The sequence below is a fragment of the Chaetodon auriga genome, chromosome 12, assembly GCF_051107435.1.
Source record: "Chaetodon auriga isolate fChaAug3 chromosome 12, fChaAug3.hap1, whole genome shotgun sequence".
NCBI classification, from domain to species: Eukaryota; Metazoa; Chordata; class Actinopteri; order Chaetodontiformes; family Chaetodontidae; genus Chaetodon; species Chaetodon auriga.
Window position 1 is genome coordinate 22,959,183 of NC_135085.1, and position 17,925 is coordinate 22,977,107.

Here is a 17,925-nt window from a genome sequence, read left to right on the forward strand (position 1 = left end):
AATTAATTAATTGAATCTGTGAGAACTGCGTAAAAACTAACACAATTTGTTGAATTGATAACCTGATTATGTCGATAGTGTCAAATATCTTTATTATTAATAATGTGATAATGAATCTCCCTGCTGCTTCAGATGAAAGCAGTTTTAGTGGTTGTGAATCTGTGACATGGTAGATAAAGACCGCTTTGTTATTGGAAAATCATCATCTAATATTTCACGTGGAGCTTTTCAGCAGACTCATGAGCAGTAAAAATAAGATTACAGCGCCTTTCCTCTGGTTTAGAGAGTTGATCTTAACATTAAGCTGCTTCCCGCACTGCAAAACAAATCCCATTTCTAAAATCTTATTTTGTGAAAACAGATGAAAAAAAGCTGCCTGTGCAGCAGGATTTCATTCTTCATGCCTTCAGATAAGGAATCACGAAGCAGGTCGCTGCAGAAGAACGTCAACGTTCAAATAGTGTCAGACTTCCACCTTTGGAAGAAAATATGATGTGAGACAATCGCAGACAAACGACTGGATTAAAACGTTTCTGTAGCACAAAAAAACGAAAATCTAAATTTGATGGTTTTTCTTTCCTGAATCCACATCATGGTCCTAAAAAGCAGTTTAAAAGAGCGACACGTTTCTGTCGAAATGACCGATTAAACAAGTTTTACTTTAAGAGAAAGTATTGAAAAAAAACACACAGACAAAACACTGTTGACTGTTTCCACATAAGAAACTGTTTGTCTGTTTTCTCATCATATGAACTTTATCATAAACCTTCATGACGAGCCTGAACTTTGGCTGCTTCACATTTCTGTTTCAGGTGAAGTTCGTGTTGGTGTGACAGAAAACGTGAAAACTGAACTGCAGGTGAGTGAACGGTAAAAACTGAACGTCGTTTTATGAGTTAACGTCATCAAGCTGCTTTTCTCTCTCCTGAAGCTCAGAGACAAACGATCGATGCTGATATTCAGTTTGGACATGTTGGTTTTTCTGATACTTTTCTTTCATGTGAGACCTAATCAGTGAATTAATCATGTAATCAATGACTTAATTTATGACTGATAATCAAATCCAAATCACTCAGTTCAACCATCCAATGTTAAACATGAAGTTCTTTTAAAACGTGTTTCTGTAGAGTTAAAGTCTGTGAGCCTGAAGTGACACAGTGGTTAGTCTGTGGTGTGAAGTCAGATCCAAGGTTCAGGATTTACTGTGAAAAAATGTTAAAATTTGATGGATTTCATGTTTAAAACTTGAGTTATGATGAAGTAAAAACTACTGCACACTGACAAATTTAAATTTAGAGTTAATCGGCTTGAACGGTGAACTTCACCTGCTGCGAGTTTTCCAAATGTTCAGGAGTTTCCAAATCATAATTTCATTCATTAATTGCCATGAAGGTCACAAAGTGGTAATTATGGTAATAACTCCCATAAAAATGATGTGAAACAACAAAAAAAAAAATCACCGCAAAGGCAAACGTGAAGCCGCGACAGGTTTTATTTTCTGACACACGTTGCTTCTCAGGAACAGCAAAAATAAAAAGTCCCTGCAGTGAAACTCGTTCATTCCCCTCAAGCAACAAGATTTAATCAGATGCATAGTTAACGGCTCATGGGATCATCAAGGAAAAGTGTGCGTTAACAACAGAACTCTGTAAACAAAAGCATTTCCACGTGGAAAGAGAATTCACAGCTTTAGGACTGAAAGGAAGAACTTCTAGGTCAAACACAGAAAAACGTTGAACGATCAGAGGAGGATTCTCTTAAAGCTCCGCACTCGTCGCTCTCACGCCGCCGGGCTGGAAAGGTTTCGCCGTTTGTTCCCGTGCAGCTCATTTGGAACTGGAGCCATCAGCAGTGTGTAGCTTCACCTGAGGACACCTGTGAGCAGACGCTCAGTGACGAAGACACGGCTGTGAAGGTGAAGGCTTCCCTTCATGGGCTGCAGATCAAAGACTCGTCACTGAACGTCTGAGTCAACTGAAGGTAAAGATCGACCAAATTAAGTAATATGTTGAAAAAAAAGGTTGGATTAATGAAAGTGAAGGTGTGTTTTCACAGTTTTGGAGCTAAAGACAGTGAAACATGACTGAAAACACTGATGTGACCTCAGGAGTTAAGACATTGCGCAGATTGTCCTCTTTGTTTAAGGGCGTCCAGGTCCACTGAAGTCTGGTGACATAAAACACTGGAGAAAAAAAAAAAAAAAGAGGAGCCTCATGAGTCGTCACTGAAGCAGAATAGATCTCTATCTCTTCTACACTCCATCCATCCATCCATGACCCAGATCTCCCCCTTCATCCTCTCATCCCTCCGTCTTTCACCCTCCTCCTAATAAATTCATCCATAATTCCCATCAAACCATTATAAATCTGCATCAACTCACCCAGATTTAATCAGAGGAGATCATCTTTTTGGATTTCTTTTTCTGGAAATGACAGAGAAACAAGAGTTTTATAAAGTGATTCAAGAAACTTCCTCATGCAAATCACTGTGTGACGTCACGGTCAGAGTCAGAGCGTCACACACGTGGGAATCGAACGTCTGACGTGAGCGTTGTTACCGTAGAAGCTGCTGGAGGAGCGTGTCCGTCTGGAGGAGCGTGTCCGTCTGGAGGAGCGTGTCCGTCTGCAGCAGTGTCCTCCAGTTTCTCCATCAGTCTGCTCTTCTCTGCAAACATCAGCGGACACAAAGCGTGAGCACGGTGACGTCATCGCGAAAGAAAGTCGAGCCAGTTTACAATGTTTGTCCACCGATCACGAGGCAGCCTGAAGCATGTTTGGTTATTTTTAGATGATCATATTGATGAATTGATGATAATAGGATAAATCATTGGTGTCTGCAGCCCTGTGAAAACTTAAACAGCCTCTTACTCTTCTTCTTTGCAGGTGGGCTCACAGTGACGGGCGCTGAACTTCCTGTTGTCGCCTCTTCTTTTCCAGCCTTCGCCGCCTTCTTCTTCTTCTTCTTCCCTTCCTTTGAAAGTGGAGACGAGTCGACTTCAGGGAGCTCGGCGCTCACCGCGTCGCTTTCATCCGCCTCCTCCGCCGACCTCTTCTTCTTCTTCTTCTTCTTCTCTTTCTTCGTCTTTGGTGGCTGGTTCTCCTTTGAGGAATTCTCTTGCTCAGTGTTCAGTTTCATCTTCTTCTTCTTTGGTGTGTCGTCGCCCTGGGCAGGATCAGGAAGTCTTTTCTGCTGTTGTCTGAAAAGTGGTTCATGTTTATTGCAAAACATTGACGAAGCAGATACTTGGTGCTTCTACTCTACACGTGATCTTTGTAAGATGCACACTAATAATTTATTTTCCTGCATTATCCCACATCGTTCCAGTTGTTATACACTACCAAAATATAATAATGTACTCTTTAAAACCAAAGTATATTCACTAAATACACAGTATTTCTTTTTGATTTTCCTTTTTTCTATGCAAAAAAAAATGTAAAATGTAAAAAAAAAAAAAAGAAAAAAGTTTGGGCTTCACTACAGCAAAGTTTTGGTCTGCAGAGTTTCTACTTGTTTTGTCCTGAAATAAATTTCATCCATCATGATTCTATGTCTCAGTAAGTCTTTTTAGTCTTATCACTGTTTCATTAAACTGTCATTTTTAGTACGTTCACATGCATCATGACAGCAGTCTGCGTGCAGAACGTGACGTTTTAAGCACAAAAGAAGAAACTTAAAAAGCTGCACTGACTTCTTTCTGCCTTGGAGCTTCCTGCTCTCTAAGGTGATGCTGCTCTTCATCCTCCTCAGCCTCAGTCTCTTCTTCAGGCTCAGTTTATTCCTGAGGCGATTCTTCTTCTTGGCCGTCGAGTTTCCATCTGAGGGAGGGAAGAAGTCCAGATCACCAACTTATCAACAGCAGCGGCAGAGAAACTGTGAGACTGAACGTGTTCTAACTCTAACCCATGTTAGAGGTCGAGGACTATTTTCTGAGAGAAGTGACGTCTTCAGAGAACGTCAAAGTTCAGAAAGGAGAGAAGTGACGTTTATTTTCTTTCTACCTGCAGCCTCCAGCTTCTCTTCCGTGTCGTCGTCGCCCCCTGCTGGTTGTTCCTCAGACTGCACCTCCTCTTCCTTTTCTCCACCCTCCTTTTTCCTCTTTCTCTTCTTCTTCTTCTTTTTCTCCTCGGTCGTCTGTGCCGGACTCACAAGCTCCTCCACCTTCGTCTCCTCCTCCACGTCTCTGACCTTCATCTTTTTCTTTTCAAAAGGAGTGACAGGGGTTCCCTCATCTTTCTCCTCCACTTCATCTCTCTCCCTTCTTCTTTTCTTTGCCTTCTTCTTCTTCTCTGATGAAGCGGCCTGAGGCGTGTCCTCCTGCTGCTGCTGCTGCTGCTCCTCCTCCTCCTCCTCCTCCTCTTCCTCTGCCACCTCCTCCCGTCTCTTTTTGCCTTTCTTCCTGGGAGTCTTGGTGGAAGAAGGAGTATCGCTGGCTGTGTCTACGGTGGATGCGTCTGTGCTCGTATCTGCAGCTGGCGTCTCTGCGTCCTTTTTGCTCTTCTTCTTCTTCTTCTTCCTCCTGGGAGTTTCGCCATCGTCGCAGGTCTCGGCTGACTCCTCAGGGAGCAGCTGACTGGTTTCTTGCTCGGCTGCTTCCTCGTCTTCGACTCCGATGTTGAGGATGATGGAGACCTCTGGGTCGACTCGCTCGTCTGCAGCCGCCACCGCCGCCTCTTCTACATCAGAGCAGAATAACACAACAACTCACTAACATCAAAACAACATGACCAACTTTTCTAAATAACTTCAGTCATAAATCTGCCAAATCCGAGTTAGAGAATACTTCATTTTGAAAAATGAGGTTGAACAACCGCAGATGATTCAACCTTCATTCACCGAGTTAAAGGTTTCACATAAAAAGGTTTCTTTGGCTAAAAATATTGCATGTTTCCGTCATGATGAAAGCACTGTGTGATAATAGTTACCAGGGTCAGCGACGGGCAGGTCTGCGGCGCCGCCTCGCTCCTCTGGACTCATCGTTTGGTCCTCGGGTTTCAGCGAGGAGGCGACGTCACTGCTGTCTGGACTCTGAGGGAACACAGACAGGGAGCGTAAACACACACCCACCGACTGATTCCTCATTATTACTCACTGCTCTCGTTTACGCTGTCGTATTTAGATTCCTTCTCTCAGCAAAGGTCAACCAACACTGCACATTTTTGTCATGTGAGTCTACAGACAGGCCGCCACAGCAGTCCTAAAAAACCTGTTTTAGCATTACCTCCACCTCCTTTTCCTCCTCTTCCTCCTCTGGATTTTCAGTGTCAAGGTCTGAAAAACATGAAAACACATTCTTCATCATAATATGGTCTAAATCAACTGTGTTTTATTAGTACTTCAGGAGTATCGTGAGTATTTATGAAACATCTGGAAATGTCTGTTCGGAGTCGTTCAGCCAAACCTCTGCAGGAGTAACAACACGGAGGAAACTGGCTGCAAAATGAGACCAAGTTTAACTTTGTTATAACAGACGGATGAAGAACATCTTCTGCGTGTTTCTTTTCTAAATGCTTCTCATCAGATTCTGTGTAAATGAGACTAAAGACGCGTTTCCACCAAACACTTTCAGTTTATACAGAAACCGCTACCTAACCCACACCTACATGTACCCAAACCCCAGATCTGGTCTGCGTTTGCACCACAGTGTCTGTGGGTTTTGACAACCTGCAGCAATTATCGACTCACACTGTACATTTCCCGCCACACTGACAACTTCCTGCCAAACTCTTCCTCCGCTGCGCTCGCTTTCACCGCCACTTCCTGCCACTCGCTCAGCACAGACATTACACACCAAGCTGCTCTTACAACGAGAGGAACACAGTGGAGGGCAGCGATCTCTCTTCTCTGTCTGCGGTTGATTTTTACGAGCTCTGTTTGAGAAAAGGCTGCAAGACAAATGAGTGAAGGAGAAGAGTTTGGAAATCAGACTCCGGTTGGCTCTGAGCCTCTCTGACCAATCAGCAGTCTGCAGTGTTTGTAGCTTCACCTCTAAGTGCCCGATCAGTGTGCTGGAGTGGGCACAGGCTGAGCAGCTAATGCTAACGAGCTGATATTTAGAGGGCATGATGTTTAGCTGGTTAGCATGCTAAGGCTGAGGGGAATGCCAACCAAAGCAGGGGAACAATCTGATCTTTATCGCCCGATGGTGCCACAAGATGAAAGGTCAGAGGATCAGCACGGCGACTGCAGCTCATCCTGAGGGGACGATGAAGATCTGTACGAGCCGTCCAGCGATCATCGCTAAAAACCACAAACTCACAGTGGAAGAACAGCAAGAAAGAACCACCAGAAGGTTTACGCACATAATAAGAACTCCAGAGCGCAACAAGCATCCTCATACGTCAGATTCAGCTCACATCTTTGCTTGATCAAGACTCCTGCTTGTCCAATATCCATCCATCTCGAGCTTTCATGTGGTTTTTAGTAAATCTTGCTAACCTGCAGCATCACAGCACTCTCATTTCTTTACTGTTCCTTCATGAGTCCGACTCAGAAGCCTTTTTCACAGATGATTCATCAAAAGCTCAAGTGGAACTATTTAATGATGTTCCAGCAGCAATTAGTGATGCTGTTAGTTACGCGTGTTGACAAAAATCTAACATATCTGCTGAGAAAAATGTTTGATTTAGTTTCTCCAAAAGCATGAATTGGATTGAGATGCTTTTGTCTGCGGTGGTTGAGTTGCAGAGGACTGTAATTCTCAGAGTCATCGCTCCAGTTTGCTTAACAAGCTCTGACAAGCTTAACAAACCCCCTTTAAAGACGTTAAACAAGTGACTGACGTGGAAATCTGCTGTGAACAGAGCTGCCAGAGCCGTTTCTCCGAGCTTTGGCAGCAATCCTTCAAACTCTTTACAAGATTTGGCGTCGAGTCCAAGTTCCTCCAGGTAGAATCTTCAAATTCACGTCCCTGTTTCTTCAAATAAAATGAAATGAGCCAAAATTTCTGCATTTTAACAGCCAAAGACAAGGTGCTGCCAGTAAAATGAAATACAGCATGTTCCTTTTTCTCCTAAATAATGAGAGGCAGCGAGGAGCCGAGGAGGAAACCACTTCATTTGTGATCGTTTTCAAAGTCCATTCATCCAAATGACAAAACAAATACTTTCATGGTGACTGTACTTCTCTGAAAAAAGCACTTCCAATGAAAACACGTTGGCAGCGACTGGGATCCTGTTTCTTTAAAGGCATGTTTCAAACGCTGTGAGGAGCACAAACTAAAGAGAAACCTCAGAAAGAAATACGACAGACAGCTGAGACCTGCTGCTGAAGGCTGCTGCTGACATTACGATCAGACATTACAGAGATGAAATGATCAGCTGAGCAACTGTTGAGTCAAAATGACAAACATTCCCCAGTCCAGCTGGTTAATTATGAGGATTTTCTGCTTTTCTTTGTCTTAAGTGATGCTGAAAAGGACAGTTTGAAGGTTCAGTGGACAAAACCAGCAAGTTTATTTTGTCTTGAGGAAACTGACAGCTTTTTCCCCTTTTTTAGACATTTTACAGAACAATCAATCAATCAGGAAAATAATCTGCATGTTAATTGATATGGAAATTGCTGTCGCCCTGAAACATTTACTTAAAAAAAAAGAAGATTTGTCTTAAATCCACAACCTTGCAGCAGCAGGTGACACTGCTTTAAACTCCATTATAAGGTGGAAACAAACCTGACGCTGTCGGACTGTCAAGCATCCTTTCTGCTCACATTTTCAGAACAAACGGCGGGAAACGATCACGTGCTCGGCCATCGTTCGCTTCAGAGCTGCTGCAGAGGCTGAACAGAAAACCGTCTGACAGCCGTTTCTTCACAACCGCTCGTGATTCTTGTCGGCGCAGTGAGAACGAGACGGGAAGGATGCCACACATAACATGTAAAGAGCTGCCTGCTTATCAAACGTCTATTGGCTGGTCTTACCTTCGGGGGGCGGGGCTTCACTCTCCGCCGGCTGCTCATTGGTCCCCTGAGCTGTCGGGTCAGCCGCGGTGGGCTCGGCCTGGATGAGCTGCTGCAGGAGGAATCAGCAGGTCAACAACAGCCTCCATCGGCAGACGTGAACAGAGCCTCAGATGTTTTTCTTCAGCTCTTTATTTCATTTCATTTTGTTTCCTTCTTTCTTTTTTTTGGCTTCATTTATTTATTTTTTCCAGTCGTGACCCAGAACGGATCCTTTCTGTTCAGTGTGAACCACAAACTGAACTGAGCTGCAGGTTTCTGAGCTGCTTTGATAATTAAATCTCATATAATTCACTGAAGGTTTGGCTGACAGTAAGGACCAATACGCCACCTGTGCAGCGTCGTCGTCCTCATCCTCTGCCTCCTGACTGGAGGAAGGCGTGGCCTCTGTTTGACTGACAGCTGTCGGTTCAGCTGCGGAGGCTTCTGTCTCCTGAGGACGGAAACAGAGCAGAGAGGAGACGAACTTAGGCTTCATTTCTGTCAGGTATGATGATGTCGTACCCATCAGAGTGTCGGAAACATCATGAGGTCACACAATCAGTCGGGGGGGGGGGGACACTTAAAGCAGCCAGATTATCTGAGCCAGCTGGAGGTGAAGCCACACCTGAAACACAGGTGATAATGTTTTTGAAGGGGATGTGAGGAGGGTCAAAGCTGGACCATGAAGTCAGGCTGTCAGCTGTCGTTCACTGTAAACCTTTGCTTTCTCGCCCAGACGCATTCGTCTAACCTGAGGCTTCGTTTACAACCTGTCGGCTGTGTTGTCCCGTCGGACATCTTTTCAGTGATGTTGCTAACAGCTGGTGGAGATAATGAGGCCAAATTAATAACACCATGAGATGCTAACGCAGCCGGTAAGAAGGAGGAGGAGAGGAAGGAGACGAAGAAGATGGACAAGAAGAAGAAGGACAAACCAAGAAGAAGAAGTAGAAGAATAAGAAGAAGGAGGAGAAGGAGAAGAGGGAAGACAAGTAGAAGAAGGAGGAGAAGAAGAGGAGGAGGACAAGGAGAAGAGGAGTAACATTATGATGATGAAGAAGCAGAAGAAGCAGCAGAAGAAGCAGCCAAGCGCTGACAGTGAAATAAAAACATTGGTCATAAAACAAACTGTACAGACAGACAAGTTTCTGACAGCAGTTGATAAAAACAGATTAAAAAAGTTTGCAGAAGTTTTGTCTCTGACAAAACCACAAACTTCTCGTCTGTCGGGTCTGAAAATCATCTTGAAAAGTGAAAGAATTAAGCTCATGAGTCACAGCATGTTTTTTAATTTAGCGAGCAGCTCTGAGATCAGCTGAGGTTCACGACAGCTGGCACCAAACTGCCAACAACAGGTTTGGTGACATTTAATCCCAAACCTCCGCCCGCCGTAAAAACGTCACGATGCAGCGGAGAGGAGCGTTTACTGGACGCTGCACAGCACAAACGATGCACCAGCCGGGCGAAATCCTCCACAAAACAGGTTTCACATGTGCGGAGGGTGAGCGGAGGCTGGGCCGCGCCAGGAATCAACCGATACTCCTGCTTTTATGAGCTGCGCTTAAAGCCAATTAGCATTTCTGCTCACGTCTGTGTGAATCTACAGGCAGCCGTCAAAGACGCCGTCTGGACGCTCAAATGCTGTGAGTGAAGGATAAATATGAGCTTCCTGATAAATAAAGCAGGATGAAGAAAAGCAGAGCAGAGAAAATCTGATCAAAAGGTTAAATTCCTTGTACAGGTGGGTCCAGCAGTGAAAATCAGAAACTGCCAAAACTGATAAAGAAAAGACAATCCTGGCAGCACTTCAAAGCAGAGCAGAGTAAAGGTTTTTATGTTTGCTGGAGGAAGGATCTTACACAACCACATACTTTGGATTCAGCCTCGGGTCACTAACCTGCTTCAGCTCATCGTCGTCCTCCTCGTGCTCCTCACCGCCCTCGCCGTCCAAACCGGCTGGATCCGGAGCCGCGGGCCGATCGGGGGCGGCTCGTCCGGGGTCGACCTGGCTGGAGCCGCCCGGGGCGTGTTCCACCACCTCCGCAGCGTCGGAGGAGCCGGAGCTCCCTGCCTCGTCAGGAGCGTCGGCAGCCGCCTCGACAGGAGCCGACTGCAAAGAATGCACAAGCTGGCACTTAGAGGCTCTAACAGGGCGAACAGATGTGCTGCACCTTCTCCTTTCCAGCAGTCAGGGAGCTCAGGATTTCTGCTCGTTTGAGAAGCCAAGTTCAAGACACTTGAGCATGAATTTACTGCTCCCCGCACCGGGCCGACGGCTCCTCCTGACCACGTAAATCATCGAAAACTGGCCACTGGCTTCAGCAAACGTCACTCAAACAGGAGTACATGGTGCATCATCTCCTGCAGGACACTGTGTGTGTGTGTGTGATGGAATCAGAGTGTGTGTGTGTGATGGACTCAGAGTGTGTGTGTGTGTGATGGAGTCAGAGTGTGTGTGTGTTGAAACAATGGAGCCCTGTGACCCAGAGGAAGAAGATATACGAGGCTCTGGGTCCACACGCAGCACTGCTGGGATCCATTCAGTCCCAAGTCAACATTGTGAAACTACTAATCAAAACCTCTTTAGACACATGACATCAAATACGATTGGCAGATTGTTTTACTCTTGTCCCCCGGATTTCATTTGACCAGCTGGAGGTTGGACAGCAGAAGACTCCAAAACACAAAGTCGGTCTGTTCTCAATTTTAACGTCTTTGTTCTGTCAGAAATCAGCGCGGCAGCGTTTGTCTCAGCGCCGAGAGAGAAAAGCACAACTCCAAAGTAATCAGGGTCTGTGGACAGAGCCACAAAGAGCCATTAACACACACACACACACACACACACACACACACACACACACACACACACACACACGATTTGTCTCAGAAGATTATCATTCTGTCACACACACAGTTTCTGTCCAAACAACATTATCTACTGCATCACTGAGCCCACAGAAAAGAACAGACAAGACTCAGACACACACACACACACACACACACACACACACACACACACACACACACAGAATTAACAAACTAACAGATACAGGACAGGCGGGGAGACATGAAAAGTGTCTGTGTGTATTACAGAGGCATAACAACACTGGAGCTACTGTCTATCAGCACATTATTACAGTGACTGGACAACAGCTATGTGAGTGTGTGTGTGTGTGTGAGTGTGTGTGTGTGTGTCTCATGGTGAGGGTGGGGGTCTCCTGCTGCTGCAGAAATAATCAGAACTCATTACTCTTAGTCAAAATTCACAGATCAAAGGCTTCTTTCACGCTTCATTGTTTCGTTTTTATTCTTTTTTTTACTTCCTGCTTTAACTCATTTTAGATTTGGGGTTTTTGGAACGTGTGATCTGAAGAGGAGTTCTGATTGTCTTACTGCATATTGTTCTAAATGTGGATTAAATGCGTATCTGATTTAATCTATTGATGTGAATTTAAGCTGAAGTGGGAGAGCGTGGCTCCTGAAATGATGCGATGAGCTGTTTGATTAGCTTTAGCTGAACGAAGCGTTATCCTCACATCAGCAAGAAAACGAGAGAGTAAAGAGATCTTTGACTCGTCAGTCTGACTTGATGCCGCACGTTTTTCTTATGAGGGTGTAGAAGAAGAAGAAGAAGGAGGCGTGAAGGGTGCAGACACGGCTGCCGACCGTTCATTGCCGCCGCAAACGTCAATAAGGGCGCCGATCTCATCTCCTGGCACTCGTGGTAAACAGCCCACAGACGGTGAGAAGACGACAGGACGGGGGGACGGAGACACCACCGAAGTCAAACTCAAGCTCCACGCTCACCTCTTCTTCTGGCTTTGCTTCCTCCTCTTTCTTTTCTTCTTCTTCGTCGTCGCTGTCAGTGTGCGTCGTTGTGGTTTCACCTTCAGGAGGGACGACCTCGGCGTCCTCCTCGGACTCTGCAGCAGGGACACAACACGTGGAGACGTTTGTGGTTAAAAAACAAGCATCAAAAAAACAAATTTATCGATACAGATTAAAATAAATGATGGAATTCGCTAAATAAAAGCAGAACTTCACACTGCATGCTGTAAAGGAAAACTCACCAACAGGAGGTTTGACATCCACCTTTTCTTCTTCTGTGGTGTTGGAGAATTTCACGCCTGTGCCCTCCTCTTCTTCGCTGGTGGCAGGTTCCGCTTTGATGCTGTTCTTCTTCAAAGTTGTTGAGTCTTCCGGCTCCTGTTTGGCATGCTGAGCGAGAGAGCACAGCCTAACACACACACACACACGCACACGCACACACACACACACACACACACACACACACACACGCACACGCACACACACACACACACACACACACACACACACTTTACTTCGATCTCAGACTCACATGTACATAAATGAAGATGAACCGTGCGTCAGCTGCAGCCTCTTCACGATTATCTGATGAGTTTTCGCCCTCACTCTGATCTTCGCTCACACGTGGCGGCCGGCTGTCATGGAGGAGAGCAGCGCCGCAGACAGAACGCAGCTCAGCGACCAAAGGATCGGATTTATTTCAGACGATAACGATGCATTAAAACATGTCCAGGGAGCTCTGATAGCTCCACACTGGCCTGAATAGCAGCCTGTAAAATATGAAGACGAGGGGTCGTATTTCACTCAAGGACTCGACATTTATGCATTTGCTGCTGCAGATGTTCTCCTTGAAAGAAAGAGCAGGAGTGATGCATTGTGGGTCGTTTGCAGCCTCACTGTTCACGTACCGACATCCACTCGACGCACGGGTTCACGCAGGCTTCCAGCACAGAGCCGCTCACGCCGGAGGAAACAGGGCAGACAGCTGATCTCTGAGCGTGCTGCTGATGGACAGTCTCCCACAATGCATTGCACAAAGGAAATGGAGGAGCTCTACAAGGCTGGAATGAAGAATAAAATGAAGCGGCTCCAGAAAGAATTTGGACTCAAGACTTCCAATCGCACATTGTTGACGTCACTTCCTGTTCGTGTATTTTGGGACAGAGCTTCAGTGTTTAGGAAGCCAAGTTCAACTTCCAGGAGTTTCTGACGGTGATGAATTCCTGACAGGGAAAACCAGCCGAAAGCATTTCTCAGCATATTTACTGCACAAACCGACCAAATCGTCTGTCAGGCGGCCAAAAACTACAGATGTGGTGAGGAGGTCCTCGACAGCCGGAGAGAAACGTCCTGATGGGACGGCGTGTTCGCACGAGGCCGACGAGCAGAGGGGACAATTCAAGAGGGACAGATGTGGGACGACATTCCCAACAGGACGCTCGAATGAAGCGCGTCTTTTTCCAAAAGCAGCTGATGGAAAACGGGGTTTCGTCTCATACGTCCCTCCCTGTCCTGTCTGTCTTTCAGTGGTTTTATTCAGCGTAAGACGTGCAGACATGAGCTGAGGTCACTCATTCCATCATTTATCTGCTGCCCTTTTAATCCTTTTCAGGGTGGCAGGGATTTGAAGTCAGTCCCAGAATGCACTGGGCAGAAGGCCAGACAGTCATTCACACACACACACACACACACACACACACACACACACACACACACACACACACACACACACACACACACACACCGTTAGGCCTTGTTCAGACTGCTGGTTCATATCCAGACTGGATCCAGATTTGACTTTAAAACAAACTCATGAAATGCAAATCAAACCACATTCAGAGGCGGTTTGAGATGCGAGTCCAATCAGACGCGTCTCAGTCCGGACGCTCCAACCGGATTCGAAGGAGTCTTCTGCATCACTCGCCACACGACGACGACGATGGCAAATCCAGAGAGCATGAGAGCGGCTGAGCAGGTAGGCTGCTGATGTCTGGACACACAAATCCGATCTGATCACTGGCAGATAAGAGTGTGAACAGAGTCACTTCCTGTTCATGGAGACAGTTTGAACACTTCAAATAAAAGCCATGAAGAAGAAGAAGAAGGTGCTTTATGCTCCTGTAACAGTCATTTTGGACGGATCCTCTTTAAGGCTTGTTCTGGCCTTATTCAAGCTGGAGGACGCTCAAACTGACATCCAGCTGGACAGCAAACAGCCTCATCTGTACAGTGTGTGTTCAGCAGCTTCACTTCAGTGTCTGCACTCACATTTTACTGGACTTTAATGTTTCTCATTTATCACTTTCCCTGCTTTACTGTTAGTTTTTAATAAACTGGGTCGACAGCTAAAAGGCATGAATGAAACAAAAGGCAGAGACTTCCTGCGGTGAGCGGCTTGTCTGACTTACTTCATCCAGCCTGTGTAGATATCGTGGAGGTTGCAGCTCTCCTCTGGCGCCTCCACCTTCACAAACAAACAGAAAACAGATGGAAGTCATTGAGCAGGACAACCTCACGTGAACCACAGCGCTTCTGAAACTCAAGTTTTTGGACGATGCCCTGAACTATGAAGACGTAGACAGAACAAAAAAAAAAAAAAAAAAAGAGTTGCAGAGGGAAGAGCAAATTTCCTGTGTTTCAGGAATTCTTCCACTTTGATGCCACACGGTCCCGGAAATGAATCCATGCAGCTGCAGAGCTGCAAAAGCACCAACATGAGGACGGTAAAAGATGCTCACAGTACGAAAAGAACCCGGCTGCTGTGGAGCGTCTGAGAAGGTCTGAATTTGGGGAAAATACCAAGAAAATCTGAAACTTGACAGACCAAAGCTCATATTTCCCCACAGCAGTCATAAGAAATAACACACTTGTCATCTTTGTGCATACAAGTGCAGAAAAATTAGCTGCATTAATATAAAAAAAAAGTTTGATTCAGATGTTAAATGAAAGCTCTGATTGAGATTTGGCAGAGTTTATACTGAAAAGATTAAAATAAGACACTCACTGGGCCACGTTACAGCCTCCTGAGTGTGTGTGGTTGCATCAGCATGTGCATTCTGGATGTATCTGGGCTGCAACTAACTAATGAATAAAAGTGAAATGTTGCCTTGAAAATTTCATCATCAAGCAACAGCTCAAAATCCTACAAAATATGCTGAATTTATGCCACATTCCCACATTTGAGAAGCTGGTACAGCTCAGCATTTCTGCCTGAATAACAACCTGAGCAATTTCTTAACTATGAAAATACCAGCCGAATATTTCTCTGTCAATCAAACAATCGATAAATCGAGTGATTGTTGCAGCTCTTTGATACTTAAACAAAAATGAACAACTTTTATGTTTAAACGCTGTAAAAGCGAAGGAGGTTTTGAACGGGGTGCTCAGCAGCAGGCCTGCAGCAGCCACGCAGCTTCTGTAACATCATGTTCTTTTCCTGCAGGAGGCCTCAACAAGGAGCCATGTGCTTGAACGCACCACAGGCTGACCTGCAGCCAGAAACACACGCTGAAATCCCATTTATATTTAATTCATCCTCTTATATAACATGCTAGACGCGCATGTCAGCTGGACGGAGCAATAAAATCATCACCAGCGTCAAAATGAGCAGAAAGCAGGCGGGCAGGACGCACTCAGGTCGGTTTAAAGCTGAATCAGGCTGCAAATGCTGGAAGATTTGGACCAAACTTCTTACCTGAGTTACGTGTTTCTCCAGCACCTTTGCAGCCTTTTTGTAGCCGTTCACCTTCAGGTGCTGGTAGATCAGGAACAGCAGAGCTTCGTCCTCCTCCGGGGCCATCCTGTCCCTCTGGACCGACTGGGCCGACTGGGAAACTGGCTCAAAACTGGAATATTATTGGGGAGTTATTTACAGTTCAGTTCATGCTCGCTATTCAGCGTGCAGCCGTGAGCGGTGACGACGCCCCCCTCGAAAGGCATTATGGGAAGTGGAGTTTTTCTAGCAGGCGGCATGGACACCGACCAGAGACTCAACCAAGAAGAAAACCAGGAATAAAAGACTCAATTATCATAAGAATTATTTTAGTTTAAGTATCCTGTTATCCTCCATCTTATTTCACAGTTTATTGGTTAAACAGGAGGCTCGTGGTGGATTTATTTATTTATTTATTTATTTTTTTTTTTAAGAAAAAAGCACATTAATTGTAAAATTAATTAGTGAAAAGTATCAGCGGTCAGTTAATGAACTCTGGAAACACTCGACGGGATTTTTGACATTAATAACCCAACATGCATTAAAAAAAACCTTTAGAGTCTCTGTATGGGGGACCGTTTGACCAAAAGAAGTAAAAAAAAAAAAATAAAAAATAAGGAAGGAAAACAATGACGATGTCAGAATGATGCGTTTGAGTCTCTTGGTCTCATCGGCTTTGATTAAGCGTCATTAGGTGAGCTGATACTGATGATGAGGAGTGTTTGGATGAACAGGCTCAACACCTGATCCGTGTTTCTGTTGCCTCTTGTGGCTGATGATATTTGAATAACCTGTAAAGCTCTCCAGGTGTCGTCTGTGTTGCTGGCGTGCCACCTTTGTCTCCTTTTGAACTGATTTGTATTTTTGAGCTTGAACGCCTACTTTTTCTGGCAGAAATGAGCTTCTGTTCCCTCCACGTACACTTCCCGTACACACTCCTAAAACAATAACCATGAATTCTTACAGCCTTGGTATTCAAATAGACAATCAGCATTGGTTTAATAGGGAAATTAAGGTCGTTTAAGGGTTAAAATTGTGTGTTTCTCCTTTCAAGGAGCTACGACATCTGGAAACATTCCTGCATGTACTGCTCACTGCCAGCGAATCAGGCCTTAATAAATCACACATCACTCATCATCGCTATGTTTGTTCGATACTTGGAGAGGGATGAACCGCCGACAGACTGTTTTATTCCAATAGACAAACTGTTTGCATAAATAACACCAGTCAGAAGAAACAGTGGGGCCTGAAAGGGTGTCAGAAAAGTCCTTTTCACCAGGACGTAAACAAGCATTCCTTCCAGCTTCCAGTCAGTCCGCCTGACTTACACCGAGGAGCTTTAAATCCCCGCTGTCAATCATCCATCCCATCAATCCACCAATCCATCCATCATCCCAAAAGCAGTCACAATTAGGAACTACAGGATTTCAGCTCATATCTTTCAAAATAAGAGCACAGACTGAGGCTCCAGCTGCTGCATGTCTTCAGATTTAAAAAGTCTTTGCTCAGTTTGAACTGAGTGAATGTCAATAAATAACTGTCGACCCTTAATACTGTGTTTTCCCTCAAAAATCTCTTTTCCTGGTTTTGCAGAAGGCCACAAGAAATGTACAAACTATCAAAAAAAAAAAAATCCCACCAGTTTGATCTAAATCATATTCTCCACCTGATTTAATAATATAAAGTGGGCATTATAATCAGCGCTGATGAACTGGGATTGTTCTGAACATCCCACATCATAATATGTATACATTTTATACACTTAATGCACTTGATTCGGTTCATTAATGTTTATGAGCCTACACAGACACTTCCTGTTTGGCTTTTATTTAGAGCAGTTTTAACTTGGTACTTTCTTTACCTGTTTTTTTTTTTTTTTTTTTTTTTTTTAACCTTTTTCAGGTACTTCATACTTCTTTCTATCAGTGTGTTGAGCAATTTGTATGGCAAAAAAGCAATTTCCCTGCAGGTGTCAATAAAGTTTTCTGAACCTGAATCTGTCCTAATACACTACATGACTCTGCGAACTAATGGCAATTAAATACTGCAACTATTCATATATTTATACATGAACATATAGATATATATAAAGTATGTATACATATACAAACATATGTACACTATGCATACGTTCATGCATGTATATGTGTATTAATTCTTGGGATAATTAGACCTTTTATTTCCTCATTAGTCTGACCTATTTCCGGTCTCACGCCTGTTTGTCTCTCGATGACTTGATGCAGTTTCGCATCTGTACAGTTCGTTGCGTAAAGAGAGAAATTCCTGGTTTTCTCCGGGGTGCCAGCTGGCTCTTCAGCCTGTTTAACAGTCCAGCCTGCGCTCACACCGCTCGGCTGATGTTCTGTCCACAAGCAGGGAAGTCAGTCAAGGTGAAAATAATCACGATTCAAGAAACATATTTAAGTAGCCGCTAAACGAGCGCTGTTAAA

At 44.7% G+C, this 17,925-nt stretch overlaps 1 protein-coding gene across 2 annotated transcripts; it reads right to left on the minus strand.

Annotated features, from left to right (window-relative positions):
- Nucleotides 1–1,474: 1,474 nt before the first annotated feature.
- Nucleotides 1,475–15,693, minus strand: LOC143329797 (uncharacterized). 2 transcript variants are annotated; one of them, XM_076745864.1, is made up of 15 exons: nucleotides 15,458–15,693; nucleotides 14,172–14,227; nucleotides 12,006–12,172; nucleotides 11,743–11,858; nucleotides 9,833–10,045; nucleotides 8,285–8,386; nucleotides 7,915–8,005; nucleotides 5,219–5,268; nucleotides 4,923–5,025; nucleotides 3,999–4,673; nucleotides 3,689–3,815; nucleotides 2,868–3,196; nucleotides 2,558–2,664; nucleotides 2,381–2,422; nucleotides 1,475–2,182 (listed from the first exon to the last, which is right to left on the minus strand). In XM_076745864.1, the coding sequence occupies exons 1-14, from the start codon at nucleotides 15,560–15,562 to the stop codon at nucleotides 2,387–2,389; spliced, it is 2,277 nt and encodes a 758-aa protein (XP_076601979.1). In that variant the 5' UTR covers nucleotides 15,563–15,693; the 3' UTR covers nucleotides 1,475–2,182; nucleotides 2,381–2,386. The 2 variants fall into 2 exon arrangements, with proteins under 2 accessions (XP_076601979.1, XP_076601980.1); XM_076745865.1 differs by having other exon boundaries at nucleotides 7,915–8,002; nucleotides 15,458–15,671.
- Nucleotides 15,694–17,925: the final 2,232 nt, after the last annotated feature.

Coding starts and splice junctions, on each gene's coding strand:
- LOC143329797 (XM_076745864.1), bottom strand. CDS start 15,562: ATGGCCCCGGAGGAGGACGAAGCTCTGCTGTTCCTGATCTACCAGCAC. Junction 11,859..12,005: donor GGATGTCAAACCTCCTGTTG/GTGAGTTTTCCT, acceptor TCCCTGCTGCAG/AGTCCGAGGAGGACGCCGAG. Junction 5,269..7,914: donor TGAAGCCCCGCCCCCCGAAG/GTAAGACCAGCC, acceptor CATGTTTTTCAG/ACCTTGACACTGAAAATCCA.